This window comes from Littorina saxatilis, linkage group LG9 (assembly GCF_037325665.1).
Source record: "Littorina saxatilis isolate snail1 linkage group LG9, US_GU_Lsax_2.0, whole genome shotgun sequence".
Lineage (NCBI taxonomy): Eukaryota > Metazoa > Mollusca > Gastropoda > Littorinimorpha > Littorinidae > Littorina > Littorina saxatilis.
In genome coordinates, this window is record NC_090253.1 from 37,564,394 (window position 1) to 37,581,809 (window position 17,416).

General features: G+C 45.4%; 1 protein-coding gene and 1 long non-coding RNA gene across 3 annotated transcripts in view; both read right to left on the minus strand.

The window, feature by feature from the left end:
• The window catches only part of LOC138975977 (uncharacterized), a 290,855-nt gene that overhangs the window by 65,716 nt on the left and 207,723 nt on the right, over positions 1-17,416 (minus strand). The window lies entirely within an intron of this gene.
• Positions 1-17,416, minus strand: part of LOC138975970 (golgin subfamily A member 3-like) — a 123,047-nt gene that overhangs the window by 65,716 nt on the left and 39,915 nt on the right. For both annotated transcript variants that reach the window (XR_011458830.1, XM_070348745.1), the window contains exons 15-16: positions 12,847-13,125; positions 12,262-12,378 (exon numbers count right to left, since the gene is read on the minus strand). Coding sequence is in view for 1 of the 2 variants with exons in the window: in XM_070348745.1 (XP_070204846.1) it covers positions 12,262-12,378; positions 12,847-13,125 (396 nt within the window). In the remaining variant the exon portion in view is untranslated. The remainder of the gene's footprint in view (positions 1-12,261; positions 12,379-12,846; positions 13,126-17,416) is intronic.

The window sequence follows — 17,416 nt, forward strand, 5'->3', positions numbered from 1 at the left end:
CACTCTGACAGATAAACTGAAGAGTGATTACGAGGAACACCAGGCTCGAAAAATAGAAGCACGTAAAGAAAAGGAAAAGGACAAACAACTGGCACAGGAGGACAGCACAATAGAAACCGTAACATTCGACCTTGAGTCTGTACTGTCAACACCCTGCAATCAGGTGAGCCAGACGCACTACAAACGGAAGCTTGCTTTCTACAACTTGACAGTGTTCTCGCTAGCTTCCAAGGAAGGAAAGTGCTTCACTTGGGATGAGACACAAGGGAAGAAAGGTTCCTGTGAGATCGGTACCTGCCTCCTGTCTCATATGACATCCCTCTCACCTCAGGTAAAACATGTAGTGCTCTATTCAGATACCTGCACAGGCCAAAACAGGAACCAGTATGTTGCGGCAGCGTTGCTCCAGCATGTGCAGGACAGTGACACCCTCCAAATCATCGACCAAAAGTATTTGGAGTCTGGACACACTCAAATGGAATGCGACACCATGCACTCGACAATAGAAGCCGCAAAAAAGAATGTCAAGGTGTCGATTCCAGATCAGTGGAATACAGTGATTGAGTGCGCTAGACCCAAACAACCCTACACAATCCAGGAAATTCATCACACAGATGTGCTTGATTTGAAGCACCTGGCAGCAACAAACTTGCGGAATACCAAAACGGACGTCAGTGGACACAGAATTAACTGGCTGAAAATAAAATGGCTCCGTTACCTGAAAGGAGACGCTGACACCATTTTTTTCAAATACAGGATGACTGATCCAGCATTTAAGATGCTCAAAATTCGAGGAGCCAGTCGTCGTGGTCGCCAAACAGTCTGTACAAGAGTGTCAGACATACCGCGTCGCTATGACACAAGGCTTCCCGTCTCTGCTGCCAAGAAGAGTGATCTGCTGGATCTGTGCAGACTGGCTATCATCCCAGAGAAACATCACCACTTCTACCACCAGCTGCCGTCCAGCAGCTCAGCTCCCGATCGCCTGTGTCAACCAGACGTGACTGAACAAACAGACACGTCTGACGATGAGTGACCGATTCGACAGTCATCTGCTGCATTCCTGGAGCTTCAGGTGTGCGCGTGTGTGCTCATATTTGTGGGCTTAAATGTGTGTTTGTAAAATTACATTGTCACACTACAACAGAGTGAAAAACTTGTGAAAGGTATAAGAATGTTCTTGTGCTGATTTAGGAGAAAGGAACCATCAACAAAAACAACACCAACACCACCAACAACAACAACAAACTCATACATTGCAAAATATAGGAACTGTGACATGAACAAAAGAGAACAAAAAGCAGCTGTGGATTTGTGAGTAAATGTGCAGTGAAACCCATTGAACAATGTGAACAATTGTGATTCTGATTTTGGATTATTGTTTCCTTTACAGTTTAAGGTAAGAGTGATTTTTATTACCCTTTCACTAACCAGACATTAGCATGTCAGGAGTATGTTCATGTTTTGTCAACTTTGATCCATATAATTACAAGTAAATTGCATGATTTAATTTGCACACAAAACAAACATAAAGATGTAAAACAATAACTGTATTTTTTGTTCATGTCATAGTTCTGGTACAAAATCTCAGATGTGATATTTTTGTAACCTAAAAATAAGTTAATCATGCTCACTACATTTTATTGTATTTTGCCACAGCTTTCCATTGAAATACTCTGGCCTTGTACAATTATTTGTATGCCAAATTCACTTCAAACCACAACGCCATAATTATCTTACATGTAGGTTTGTGGCACAAATACACTAGCCGTGAGTGCTAAGTATGTTCATGCCACAACCCTACATCGTCATGGTGTCAGGTTGTGGCAGGAATTACCTCCCTGTGGATGCCTCCACAGCCCCGGCCACAACCCTACATCGTCATGGTGTCAGGTTGTGGCAGGAATTACCTCCCTGTGGATGCCTCCACAGCCCAGGCCACAACCCTACATCTGTCACTGTATGGTTGTGGCCTGAACTTTAAGAAGGGGTCAAGCAGTGTTTGTTTCGGCCACAACGGTCTATCAATTTTAAGTTTGTTTTTCAAGTGTGGTTTTGAACTTTTTTCTTTTCTAAATACATGTACTTGTCAGGAACACAAAACTGCATGCTTGATGTGAAAATCGCTTCATTTGACAATAAAGCAGATTTACCCCGAGTGTGTAAACTTTTCAAGTGAGCTTTTCTGAAAGTGGGTTATTTCGCGATGTTTGGTTGTGGCTCTGAGTGGTACTAGGAGATATATGGTTGTGGCTCTGAACAGACGAATTCATGGCAAAGCATATGGACCACTCTGTTTTAACTCTCTCCGGGCGATGGAACGCTATAGCGTTCCGAGTCCGCCATAGCGTTCCTGACGACGGAACGCTATAGCGTTTCTGAACTTCAAAAATTCGCGCGGCGATCGTGACGTAGTTTGTACGGAACTAAATGTTGCTAGCTTGTTCTGTGGTCTTTCCACAGTGCAAGGGAAGCAACTGCATTAACTTGTCCCTTTCTTTGTCTGTATTGTGACCCGGTTTGCGAAACTACCGACGATCAGCGTCAGGGTAAACAGTAAGACAATGGCGTCTTCCACGCAGTTGTCACGCTCGTCTCGTAGACCCAATGACAGGCGTTTTACGGCGTTGGAAGTTGTTGAAATGCTTCAAACTGAAGGATCTGACGTGGATGAAGGTGAAATTAGCTATTCATCTGTCTATCTTTATTCATTCTTTCACTATGAATTTTTTCCTAACCCATGCAAATGGCCCATCTGGAGGGAAAGTCAAGGGAGAAAACTGGTCGCCCCGAGTGAGTTAACAGCAGACAAACATTATGATGTACAGACTGGAGCCAACGTCACTGCGATGTTTAGAGCAATTTGCAGTCGATTTGAAAACATGGACGAGGAAGAGAAGGCGGAGTACGATGACGACGACAACGAAAATGTCCAAATGGCCAAGATGTGTGAAGTCCCTCAGAAAACTGTTGAACACGTCAAAAAAGGAAGCGGAAATGTCAAAAAAGGAAGCGGAAGCGGGAAAACATGCTTTGGGAAGGAATGTACCTTCACTGATGAAGACACAAACAGAATCAAACACTGCTGCATCAAGCTCATTGAAGGGGCCAAACAGAAAAATATAATCATATCTAAAAACAACGTTGTTGATGTCATTACATCGGCAGGACCGTCATACAATGACCTGCTAATTCGATTCACACCTGTGCAATTGACCAACAAGGTTGGCTGTGAGAGCAAGAAAAAACGGTAAAAACATCAAAACGAAAGGCTGGTTACATTCACCAAAATCTAAGAAAACGTCGCTTATAAAAGTATGAATTTAACAAAGGAATAGGATCGTGTGCACAATAATTTTATGATTCCATTTGTGAGTGTGCTACATTGTTATTCTTGATTAAAAATCTGCCTATACGGACTGCCTCATGACATACCAATGTGGAGGGGTACTCGGGTGTGACCCCCCCCTGCGGGTCAGGGGTGTAAAAAGAATTTGCCCGCTGCTCTCCCAGCATGTCGTAAGAGGCGACTAATGGATTCTGTTTCTCCTTTTACCCTTGTCAGGTGTTTCTTGTTTTGAATGTACCATAATCAATGTCTGTCTTCTGTCTGTCTGTCTCTCTCTCTCTCTCTCTGTGCTTTTGAACAGAAGCACATTGAAAGCATCTCGATTAAAGTTCTGGCAGATAAAAGCAATCGCCCGGGTGCATGTGCATATCAAGAGAAACAGACACAAAATAAATAACCCCAAAACGCAAACTTAGTAGTTTTCGAGTATGCCTCTTCAAACAAAACAAAAGGAAAAGAACAAGTCTTAACATGGTTTTTGGTGTAAGAACACTGTATATCAGAAAACATGGCATACACAAGCATCACAATGCATGCACCATCTCAGATTTGCTATGCACAAGAAAGGCAACGAATTATTAGGATAAGATATTCAGGGAGATTCAAGTCAGGTTTGTTAAGGTAAAAGAAACGAGAATTAAGGTATTTTAATGTGGACCGGTGTAGGTTTCAAAACTCGGTGCACATTGTTGAATGCAGAATGTTTGAGTGGTCAGCAAAACGTTACGTATGTATGTCTTGTGTTTGAATGTAATACACGTGTGGGGGTGGTCAGCAGAAAGTTACACATGTGGTCATCAGAGAGGTTTTGCAATTCTGGCAGGAAATGAAAGTCTTCAGAAATATGTATGTCTTGTTTGAATGTAAAAAAAACATGTGTGTGGTCACCAGATCGTTTTACACATGTGGTCAGCAGAATCTGTGTGGTCACCAGAACGTTTTACACATGGTCAGCATAGTGTACGTACAGTTTTATTTTGGTTTTGTTAAGTTACCGCAATTTCCAACACATAATCAGGTTAATTAATGATAGAGAAATGCAATGATGGTTTTCTTTTTCATCTAGCATTACAAATAAAAGAGTCGCCAGAATGGGGGTGAAAAGTTTGCGTCTCCAGATCAACAAAAACACAAGGATGTGTGTGTGTGTAGTCAGAGTTAAATGAGTGTTTGTGTGTGTGTGTGTGTTGGCACGAACGCGTACAACAGTTTTGTTGTGTTGATGTCTGCATGTCAACAAAGGCGTTTCTTTTCAATGTATTTTACTTATTGAAAACAATGAGTTACCGATACAAATCTTTTTTTATTATGTATATATTTCTAGCGCGCCTGTGTGTACTCAGAGAGCTACTACCTTGGTGACTTCAATGTCTACACTGGTAAAGACACAGGGGCAGCTGAACCTGACAACAGAGGGAATGGTTCATGCTGTGAATTTCAATACAAAATCCCTATTACCAGATTATGTATGGCCTATTTCTGACCTTCGTGTTCAAACTGCCACCATCAAAGCTGGCAGTGATTTCAGAGAGAGCTGCAGTTTTGCTCACAAGGACAAACTGACAGAAGTTCTAAAGGTGGGGGACAGGGTATACAGCAGAGGGAATGGTTCATGCTGTGAATTTCTATACAAAATCCATATTACCAGATTATGAATGGCCCATTTCTGACCTTCGTGTTCAAACTGCCACCATCAAAGCTGGCAGTGATTTCAGAGAACTGCAGCTTTGTGCACAAGGACAAACTGACAGAAGTTCTAAAGGTGGGGGACAGGGTATACAGCAGACAAGATAACTTGTTCATACTGTAGGTTCTCAATTAAAGATCAGACAGCACAACTGAAGGCTATTTAAACACGACAGATTGGCTCTATGTCGTTATTGAAGAGGAAATATGTCGTTATTGAAGAGGAAATAACAACATAGAATAAAGATACCACCAGGCGGCGTGGTTCTACATCAGTACGATTTCTACACCAGGGAGGTGGACAATTTCTACACCAGGGAGGTCGTCACAGACCTCATCGCGTGTGTAAAGAACGGCAGGCTCTATGTCGTTATTGAAGAGGAAATATGTCGTTATTGAAGAGGAAATAACATAGAATAAAGATACCACCAGGCAGCGTGGTTCTACATCAGTACGATTTCTACACCAGGGGGGTGGACGATTTCCACACCAGGGAGGTCGTCACAGACCTCATCGCGTGTGTAAAGAACGGCAGGCTCTATGTCGTTATTGAAGAGGAAATATGTCGTTATTGAAGAGGAAATAACATAGAATAAAGATACCACCAGGCAGCGTGGTTCTACATCAGTACGATTTCTACACCAGGGGGGTGGACGATTTCTACACCAGGGAGGTCGTCACAGACCTCATCGCGTGTGTAAAGAACGGCAGGCCCTATGTCGTTATTGAAGAGGAAATATGTCGTTATTGAAGAGGAAATAACATAGAATAAAGATACCACCAGGCAGCGTGGTTCTACATCAGTACGATTTCTACACCAGGGGGGTGGACGATTTCTACACCAGGGAGATCGTCACAGACCTCATCGCGTGTGTAAAGAACGGCACGCTCTATGTCGTTATTGAAGAGGAAATATGTCGTTATTGAAGAGGAAATAACAACATAGAATAAAGATACCACCAGGCAGCGTGGTTCTACATCAGTACGATTTCTACACCAGGGGGGTGGACGATTTCTACACCAGGGAGATCGTCACAGACCTCATCGCGTGTGTATGTCGTTATTGAAGAGGAAATATGTCGTTATTGAAGAGGAAATAACATAGAATAAAGATACCACCAGGCAGCGTGGTTCTACATCAGTACGATTTCTACACCAGGGGGGTGGACGATTTCTACACCAGGGAGGTCGTCACAGACCTCATCGCGTGTGTAAAGAACGGCAGGCTCTATGTCGTTATTGAAGAGGAAATATGTCGTTATTGAAGAGGAAATAACATAGAATAAAGATACCACCAGGCAGCGTGGTTCTACATCAGTACGATTTCTACACCAGGGGGGTGGACGATTTCTACACCAGGGAGATCGTCACAGACCTCATCGCGTGTGTAAAGAACGGCACGCTCTATGTCGTTATTGAAGAGGAAATATGTCGTTATTGAAGAGGAAATAACAACATAGAATAAAGATACCACCAGGCAGCGTGGTTCTACATCAGTACGATTTCTACACCAGGGGGGTGGACGATTTCTACACCAGGGAGATTGTCACAGACCTCATCGCGTGTGTATGTCGTTATTGAAGAGGAAATATGTCGTTATTGAAGAGGAAATAACATAGAATAAAGATACCACCAGGCAGCGTGGTTCTACATCAGTACGATTTCTACACCAGGGGGGTGGACGATTTCCACACCAGGGAGGTCGTCACAGACCTCATCGCGTGTGTAAAGAACGGCAGGCTCTATGTCGTTATTGAAGAGGAAATATGTCGTTATTGAAGAGGATATAACATAGAATAAAGATACCACCCCTTACACCAGGCGGCGTGGTTCAACATCAATATGATTTCTACACCAGGGAGGTGGACAGGCAGCAACACCAGGGAGGTGGACAGGCAGGTCGTCACGGACCTCGTGGCGTGTGTAAAGAACGGCAAGCTTTATGTCGTTATTGATGAGGATATGAAGATACCTCTCCTTACACCAGGCGGCGTCGTTCAACACCAATACGATTTCTACACCAGGGAGGCGGACAGGCAGGTCGTCACGGACCTCGTGGCGTGTGTAAAGAACGGCAAGCTTTATGTCGTTATTGATGAGGATATGAAGATACCACCCCTTACACCGGGCGGCGTCGTTCAACACCAATACGATTTCTACACCAGGGAGGTGGACAGGCAGGTCGTCACGGATCTTGTTGCGTGTGAAAAGAAGGGCAGGCTCTATATCGTTATTGATGTGGATATGAAGATTCCACCTTTAACACCAGGCAGCGTGTTTGACCACCAATACGATTTCTACACCAGGGAGGCGGACAGGCAGGTCGTCACGGACCTCATGGCGTGTGTAAAGAACGGCAGGCTCTATGTCGTTATTGATGAGGATATGCAGAAGCCTCCCCTAACAAGTTATTGAAGAGGAAATAACGACTTAGAATGAAGATACCAGGCCGCGTGGTTCAACATCAATACGATTTCTACACCAGGGAGGTGGACAGGCAGCTACACCACGGAGGTGGACAGGCAGGTCGTCACGGACCTCGTGGCGTGTGTAAAGAACGGCAAGCTTTATGTCGTTATTGATGAGGATATGAAGATACCACCCCTTACACCAGGCAGCGTCGTTCAACATCAATATGATTTCTACACCAGGGAGGTGAACAGGCAGCAACACCAGGGAGGTGGACAGGCAGGTCGTCACGGACCTCGTGGCATGTGTAAAGAACGGCAAGCTTTATGTCGTTATTGATGAGGATATGAAGATACCACCCCTTACACCAGGCAGCGTCGTTCAACATCAATATGATTTCTACACCAGGGAGGTGGACGGGCAGCAACACCAGGGAGGTGGACAGGCAGGTCGTCACGGACCTCGTGGCATGTGTAAAGAACGGCAAGCTTTATGTCGTTATTGATGAGGATATGAAGATACCACCCCTTACACCAGGCAGCGTCGTTCAACATCAATATGATTTCTACACCAGGGAGGTGAACAGGCAGCAACACCAGAGAGGTGGACAGGCAGGTCGTCACGGACCTCGTGGCATGTGTAAAGAACGGCAAGCTTTATGTCGTTATTGATGAGGATATGAAGATACCTCCCCTTACACCAGGCGGCGTCGTTCAACATCAATATGATTTCTACACCAGGGAGGTGGACGGGCAGCAACACCAGGGAGGTGGACAGGCAGGTCGTCACGGACCTCGTGGCATGTGTAAAGAACGGCAAGCTTTATGTCGTTATTGATGAGGATATGAAGATACCACCCCTTACACCAGGCAGCGTCGTTCAACATCAATATGATTTCTACACCAGGGAGGTGAACAGGCAGCAACACCAGGGAGGTGGACAGGCAGGTCGTCACGGACCTCGTGGCATGTGTAAAGAACGGCAAGCTTTATGTCGTTATTGATGAGGATATGAAGATACCTCCCCTTACACCAGGCGGCGTCGTTCAACATCAATATGATTTCTACACCCGGAAGGTGGACAGACCTCATGGCATGTGTAAAGAATTGCGGGCTCTCTGTCGTTATTGATGAGGATATGAAGATACCACCCCTTACACCAGGTGGCGTCGTTCAACACCAATACGATTTCTACACCAGGGAGGTGGACAGGCAGGTCGTCACGGACCTCATTGCGTGTGTAAAGAATGGCAGGCTCTCTGTCGTTATTGATGAGGATATGAAGATGCCACCTTTAACACCAGGCAGCGTGTTTGACCACCAATACGATTTCTACACCAGGCAGAAATGAAGATACCACCCCTTACACCAGGCGGCGTCGTTGAACATCAATATTTCTACACCACGGAGGTGGACAGGCAGGTCGTCACGGACCTCATGGCGTGTGTAAAGAACGGCAGGCTCTATGTCGTTATTGATGAGGATATGCAGAAGCCTCCCCTAACACAAAATCTCCCTCTGCCAAGAAGTGCACTCTCGGTCTCAACATAGTCCCTAATGCAGGGCTTGAGACAACTGAATAAAAGCGCATGTTCAATCATCCCCGCATTTCTGTTACTGTGTGTCAGCCAGCCTCTTTTAACTCTTACCAGTTCGGGGGTTTTAGGGCATATTTTACAGTGCTGTTGGTGCCTACTTGCCGAGTGGCTATCTGGGGTCATATTCTAAATGAAATATAGAAAGTTATATATCAAATGAAAGGAAAATGAATAAGCTTTTCATATTTGCAAAGAGAATTGTGCTATCTTTAAAGGTAAAAATTTTATGGGGGTGACAACATGATTTTTGTTGAAATTTGTACGCCCATTTTTTGGAACACGTGACAAACACAAAGAAGAAATTTTTTTTGTGTTCAGTTTATTTTAGATATGCTGCTAACTAGTCTGTTTGGGCATTCATTTTACATAACATAGCAAAGTTTTATAGAGTTTTGCTGATAAACAAAAAAGTTATTGTCACCTGAATACCCCCACCCAAATTTCAAAGTTGGACGTTTCATGCCTAAGGCCCCCCCCCAAAAAATATTCTGTTTACGGTATCCTGACTGACCCTATTTTTTCGCGCGACCCTAGACTTTTGTTTGGCATTTGGTAAAAAAAAATTTAAAAAAAATAAATAAAAAAAATTGAAAAAAAAATTTTCAAAACAAAAAATTTGAAAGAAAAAAAATTTGAAAAAAAAAAAAAAAGGGGGGGCTTTGTTTTTTGGCAAAATAACTTAAAAATATGTTTTGGGGAAATAAAAAAAAATTTAAAAAAAAAGTCCCGACCTACCGACCCTATTTTTTTGGCCTATGTTACCGTTAACAGACTTTTTTTTTGGTTTTGCCTAATAATGCATTTCTATAACTAACTTATAACAAAAACCCAGCTTGTTTCAGTCATAAAGTGTGTCTTAAATATGAGTTTATCCACTGTCCGACCCATCCAATGTAAAAAACAAAAAAAAAAAAAAAATTATAATTAGATAATTGGTCAGTGGAAAACTACAGGGGGGGCATCGTAAGCTTGCTTACGATGGGCAAGGGAGCGAACTGGTAAGAGTTAATAAACTTAGCTTCATGGTGGCATTGACAGAATGAGTCACTTTCAAGGCAAAGGCCAAGGTTCAGCATGCTATGGCTATGTGCCGGCCTTTGGCTCTCCAAGTATTGAAAGTAGGAGTCACTTTCAAGACAAAAGCCAAGGCTCAGCATGCATGGCTATTTGCCTCGGTTTGGGTCTCTAAACCATGAAAATTTATAATAATTTTCTTATTTATTTATACTTACCAACACAATGTTATTTTGCATATAACCCCTTAACTACTGAAAGGAAAACGAAAGTGAAACTAGAGTTATACCCCAGAGTGGCCGCCCTTGCCAGATGTCGCTAGTAGCGCTTGGCGCCAAAACCAGCGTCATCCGGCCACGCGGGCACGCCATCTTCACTTCACCCTTTTTCGCTGACGTGTCAACATCTTTGGATACTATTCGTCTGCGTTTTCTGGATTTATTACCGTTTGGATATAATTCGTTTGTGAACTTGGTGATCTTCTTCAATGGAATAAAAAAAATTTTTAAAAAAAAGAGAAGATCATTTGTGCTTTTGTGCCACGGATCCTTTCCTTCGTGCTGTTGTGTGGTTCACGTGGTTTTGGGACTTTTCGAGCGACCGGTCGACGGTAGTGCAGGGAAGTGAATTTTTTCTATTTCTGCTCATCTTGACTAGAGTCTTCGTCTGCTTTGTCTTGCTCGATCTCCCCTCTCTCTCTCTCGCTCTCTTTCTGTAGGGTTCCCCAAGAAAGAACTTAAAAAAATAAAATTAAAAAAAGGCTTTTCTTTTCAAACATGTCTGGTAACAACGATCGCCCCGTCCCCTCCCCTGAGGCTTCGAGCCAAGGGTCAGACCAGTCACAGCTGGTCAGGGATAAAGCGGGACGTTGGATCCCAAATCGTGACCCAAGTCCCAACGCCATTCGCAAACGGCGGGCCAGAGAAAAGAAATTGGCCAACCTGGAAAAACGTTTGATGAGCGCGCCGATTTCTGGCCGCTCGACCCCGGAGAGACCGGAACCTCAATCTCCGGCCTCGCAACCTCCCTTTGGTGGAGGTTCTGGGGTTCAAACCTCCCCCGCTCACCCGCCATCGGTGCGGAGTGATCCCCCCTCTGGACGCTTGGCGGTTCAGAGGGCCCCAATTTTTAGACCGGCGGGGCCAGACTCCCCCCCTCCCCCCTGTCTTCAGGGTCAAGGTTCGGACCAACTGCGGGGTCAGGTTTCTGAGGCTTTGGCTGCGGTCTCCTCTCTCCCCGCCACCGCCTCCCACCTCCCCGCAGCGTCCTCCGCAGCACTTCGTGCTGCTTGCCAAGAACTCCGTGACGCAGGCCTACTTGACTATTCCTCCTGCCAGGCACGCGCAGCTTCTTGTCTTGCCTCTGTTTCGGATGGACCTGCCCTTCGGGCCACGGCTGTCAACCGGGCCATGCCCGGGGCCGCGAGCCTGGACGCGGCCACGATCCGGGCCACGAGCCTGGACGTGGCCGCGGCCCGCGGCGCAACACGGGGCATGGGTCGGGACGTGGCCTGAGGTACGCCCGCTCACCAGGCCGCGTCAGAGAAGGCGGCCTGGGACTGTGCTTCTACCTCTAGCTTCGACCAAGCCACAGGCCAGGTCGAGGCCTTTGGTCCTTTTACACAACAGGCGGTGGCAGATTCTTATCTTGCCGGTCCTGGTTGCGACCAGGCCCAGGTTTTCGACTTGGGCCTTCCTTCCGCTTTCCAGCACCGTCCTGAGCCTTCAGATTTTGAGGGTTTCGAGGATATCTCGTCTGAGGACGACCTATATCCCGATTTGCATACCTTACCCTCTAGGACGAGTCACATTTAAGGTGAAAGCCAAGGCTCAGCATGCCATGGCTATTTGCCTGTCTCTGAGTCTCTAAGCATTGAAAGCACGAGTCACTGTCAAGGCAAAAACCAAGGCTCAGCATGCACGGCATTGACAGAATGAGTCACTTTCAAGACAAAAGCCAAAGCTCAGCATCATGGCTATGTGCCCGGCTTTGAGTCTACCAGGAAAGTGAAGGAAGACCCACTGCCTAAAAAGCATCACCAATGCTAAAGATGAAATATGCATGACCGTTTGAACCAGCGTAGGTTTTGGCTAAAACTTATCTTAGTTGTTATATGATACAAGTGCTCGCCTAAAGGTGCACTGCCGCCAGTCAGCAAATGTATTTTGCTTGCGTTACTAAACAGACACAAAAAAGAAATGCCTACCTGTAACACCCGTCGTAAGCTGTCGATCTCGTCAGCTTGTCGCTGCTCTGCCAATGCCAGCTGGTCTTGGACGGCTTGCACCTCCTGGTTTCTCTGCGACACCTGCCACTCCAGATTCTGAAAAGGAACGGGAACACTTTTCATGTATAGTGGCTTCTTGTTCTACTACTGTCTGTGTTGTTCTGTCTTTATATCAGGGGGTGTGCTAATGCATTCTTATGTCAGATATTAGGACTCTTAAGATCACTTTTGTATCGCAATTTACTCAAGAGTTGGCTTGCCTGTGCATGCAAGCTCCTTCACTCTGCTTTGGAACTTTGTGGCATTCAAAATGATTTGCTCAAAATGGTCTTCAATATCTACATCATTCTACAATAGAAGCAGCTTTCCTGTGCACAACAGACAGACAGAGAGACAGAGACACACACAAACACAGAGGAAGAAAAAGTACTCTAAATCCTACCTGGATCTGCTCCAAGACAGGGTTACGGTCAGCGTTGTCGGCCAGCTCTCGTTTCACACACACACACCCATACACACAGACAAACAGACACAGAGAAAGAAAAGCAAATCTCTAAATTCTACCTGAATCTGCTCCAACAAGACAGGGTTACGGTCAGCGTTGTCGACCAACTCTCGCTTCACTCTCTCCAGCTCCACCTCCAGTGTGTGTTTCTCCGCTTGGACCGCTTGCAGCTCCTCCTGGTGGTCACGCACGGCTTGCCGCGCCGCTTCCAGGTCTGACTGCAAGCGAAGCGTGTCCTTTTGATGTCGTTCCACCTCCTCCTGGAGCTCTGCCTGTTCCTTCTTGTGCGCCTCCTGCTGCTTCAGCAGACGCTTGTTTTCTGTGATCTTGCTGCCGATCTGTCAAACAGTTAAGAAAATGATTCGACTGGACACTTTTTGTTGAAATGCGCAATCAACTGCATGGGTGCAAATCATCATCGTCTTGGAATTTTGGCGCAACTTGATTCTTGGCGATTTTGATGTTTGTGCTGAAGACCCAAGTAAATCATTCTCCATAAGAAATGTACTCAAAAATACGATGGACAATACATGTTTTAACATTCTTTTTATCTTTCTATCCATACCAGGTAGAAACATAAACACTATTTCATAATAACAATAATCAGTTTAGGCCTTCTGCTGAAAAGCTGTCTAAATAGTCTCCTGTCCGCCCAGCGACCTTCCCCTTGACCCTGCTTGTGACCTCGATGTTTTTTGCCCCCGCAAGGGGTACGGTACTCTCTAAGCACCCAAAACCTCAAAGAGAGATAACTGGCGGAAACCTTCCTATTGTAGTCTCCTGTATGACGGCTTACTAGTGCCAAAACCTCATAATTGTAATTATCAAGGGAAAATTAGTAATTTTCCCTTGATAATTACCATTTTCACATGTTAATTACTAATTTTCACTAATTTTTCACGGGAAAATTACTAACTTCAGACCTGTTTACCCCTAAAACATTGCATGTGTATTTTCTGGGAGCAAAATGAGGCAAATGTGTAGTTTTGTAATTGAATGTGTAGAATTTCTCGTCGACCTATCACAACAACAAGAACAATGATTGCTACTTTTTACCACATGTATTGATTGACTGACGGAAAAATGGGAATTGCAGACAGTGCAATGAGCATGATGTTTTCCTTTCCGCGAAGACAAGGCATGGGTAGTCCTGATGATATTTTGGCAGAAAGACTTGGTTCGGCGCATTGCTCGTCTTTTTCTTTTTGGTCGGTGGCCTTTCGGGGTCATTTTCTTCACAGTTCTCATCTTCACTTTCGTGTGCTCTGCGTTCAGCCATTGTGTCAAAACGCCCGCATGGTTTGGCAGTAACGCTTTCAGTTGTGCCCGGCATTTGCTTGGAGAAGCCTATTCGGCATTAACAAGCTACAACGCAACGCCCGTGGGCGCTTTACGCGCTGCACGCAGCAAATGACTGCTGGCCGAAAACATGGATTGGAAAATGGATCGGTCAAGGGAGATGAAGAAAATTACGGATTGTAATATGCGTAGCCGAAACAATACCCTTTGCGTGCAGGGACGGGGCGGTGTGAGAGCACAACGGGACAAGGAACAGGTGTAAAGACGAACAAGAAAAATTGCTGATTCAAATCAGCAGGTTCCCAGACATTCCTTCGTGTAATTTTTAGGTGAATGGTCAAAGTGGTTTCTTGCACACACTCAGTCATCTTGCACAACAATGCAACACAAAGGAACTTAGTCGATAAATATCGACAGGGGGCCGACAAATGGTTTAAATGTGAAATGTGTGTATATGGGTGTGGGTCTGAAACAAACAAACAAACAAACCATGTGAACCCCAAAGTCATGCGCCCACACGAACACACACACACACACACACCCACGCGCGGGCGCTGTAGAACACACACATAATATAGTAAATACTTCAACACAGTGTGCGTATAATGTTGTATTTGTTTAGTTTCACTTTCAAAGAAACCACAAAAAAGAAATCAACATGAACAACTTCAGAGCTCTTACTTTGATTACAAACTGCATGATTTGGATAAAAGTTGATCGGTTTGATCTAATGCTGATCTTTTGCAGGCTTTAGTTTTTTTCAGCGGCATAAGTCAGTGCTTCGTCTCGTATCGAAAACAAAAGCAGACGACAAATTTAGTCAGTTGGAGTTGTCTCCCGTACTCCTGTAGCATGCACTGATCTAAAAATAATCCACTATTCAGTTTAGATCAGTGCGCTGCACCGAGACGGTTCGGGAATTCCCAACAAAAGAAAAGATCCGCACACGGCACTGGCAACTTCAGTGTCAGCTGAACACGAGAGCGTTCGGTCTTTTAGAAGATTTGTATCTTGAAATGAAAATTAACGAATATCGCGCTGTCCGAAGGAATGGAGTACATATCGGACAATGACCACGCTCAGGCTAAAACGATAGGACATCTGACCGACATGCGGCAATGTGAATCGGACATTTGGGGATTTTCATCTATGTCCGATGTCCGACGCCTAACGACATCCCTGCCTACATTATTCTGATTGATCACAACCAAACCTACTATCATTGGACACATCCAAATGCAAGCGTCTGTTCTTGAAAATTTCCCACTGATCTAAAAATAAAACCAGTGCAATTTCCTCGGTCGGGCTTTGCCACAGAATGTAAGGCTTCTTTTTAAGCCTACTGTCTATATGATACTTACCGAGACAGTACTATTCTTGCACATTATCTATTATAGGCCGAAAAAATTGGACAAAACGCTGCGTGGGTACAATTATCTCCCATAACCATGCGCCACCGTGGATCCCAAGCACTGTCTGAGTGCTTCCCCCTTACAGGATGTAGGTGGCGCGTCCTCTTTCTTTATGAGCTGCAGACCCTCAAAAAGCCCATAACATATCAAGAGGGGAGGCGGGAGGGAAACTCTAATAGTACTGTCTCGGTAAGTATCATATAGACAGTAGGCTTAAAAAGAAGCCTTACAGTCAATATAACACTTACCTCGACAGTACTATTCTTGCACAGAATACCAGAGTGGTGTGAGGGTGATATGTAGAGTATTAAACTCCTTAATCAAAATCACTTAAATCCAAGGATTAAGATACCCAGGCAATTTTCGAACAGTACTACTGTAAAAGAAAATATACCCAAGAAAAATACCTTAGACTGACGTGACCATGCTGGCAACCACTGCTTTGGCAATGCCATACGACTGGTCAAGCCTGAGACTGGAAAAGTCTCGCATATAGTGGTTAATAAACGTGGCTGGAGTCTTCCAGAACGCGACCGCCATTATGCTTTGGAGCGAGGCACCCCGCACGTGCGCCAACGAGGAGCCGATAGCCCGAATCTCGTGTGCCCTGATGTCAGGGACCACATCCACTTGAGCATGAACATAAGCCTGTTTGATAAGCAAGGTCAGCCAACGAGCTAAAGTTTGTCTAGAAATATCCGATTGGTACTTCGGATTAAGCGAGACAAACAGTGACCGCTTAGAAGACCGAAAGCTACGTGTTCTATCCAGGTACACTCTAAGGGCACGTACTGGGCAGAGGAAGCGATCAGGGTCATCATGTTCAAGAGTGGGAGCCAAGGCTTGAATGACTACTGGTTTGGACAACTCCGAGGCATTCTGATTCTTGGCTCGAAAGTCTGGTAGGAAAGCCAACGTCACCTGATGTGTGGTGAACTCAATGTCAAATTCCAGGCCACTCAAAGCTTGAATACCACTGAGTCTACGGCAAGTGGCTAAAGCGATGAGGAACACAGTCTTAAAAGTCAGGAACTTGATACTAATGCCTGCCAGGGGTTCAAACTCCTTGCTACGCAGGAGTTTGAGAACCAGGAAGACATCCCACTTGGGAAATGAAACCCGAGGTTTAGACACCGCTGCATTGCTAATACCCGAAAGGACATTAGCAATGAGGGAGGAACTGATCAAGTGTTCAGGTCTGCGACCAGTAGCAGCCGCAATCGTGGAAGTGATGGCAGATTTGTATCCAAGAAGAGTCTTAGAAGAAAGACTCTTCTTTTGATACACTTCCACCAGGAAGTTGGCCAAGTCCTGTGTTGAGGGATAAAGCGGCTTTATCCCCTTGGACAAGGCGAAGGAGGCCCAAGCTCTCCAGCGTAAGTCATAGAGCTGATTAGTTGATCGCCTCTTAGCGTTCAAGGAAAACTCTACTGAACTCTTGTGCAATCCTAGTGCAAGCAGTTTGGAGCGCACAAGAGCCATGCGGTCAAGCACAGACTCTCTGGACGTGGATGAGGGAGGCCTGATCGAGGCTGGAGCAGACTTCCCCCGTCCAGATTCAGAGGTAGAGGGTCTACGTGGGTGAGACCGCGAAGATCTGGAAACCACGGAGCTGTTGGCCAGTAAGGCGCGACCAAAATCAGTCTTGGCCGTTCCTGCAGATACTTTGCCAGTACCCTCGGAATCAGAGATGTCGGGGGATAGGCGTAAGCATCGAGGAGCCTCCACGAGAGAGTGAATGCGTCCACGTGGAACGCATTCGTGTCTCGAAAGGGGCTGACGTACCTGAGAAGCCGAGCGCTGAATCGAGTTGCGAACAGATCGATCAGAGGACGGTCCCACCTTGCCCACAGACGCCGTAGAACGTTGTGAGCGATGGTCCATTCTGTGGGGAGAACCTGATCGCCCCGACTGAGAA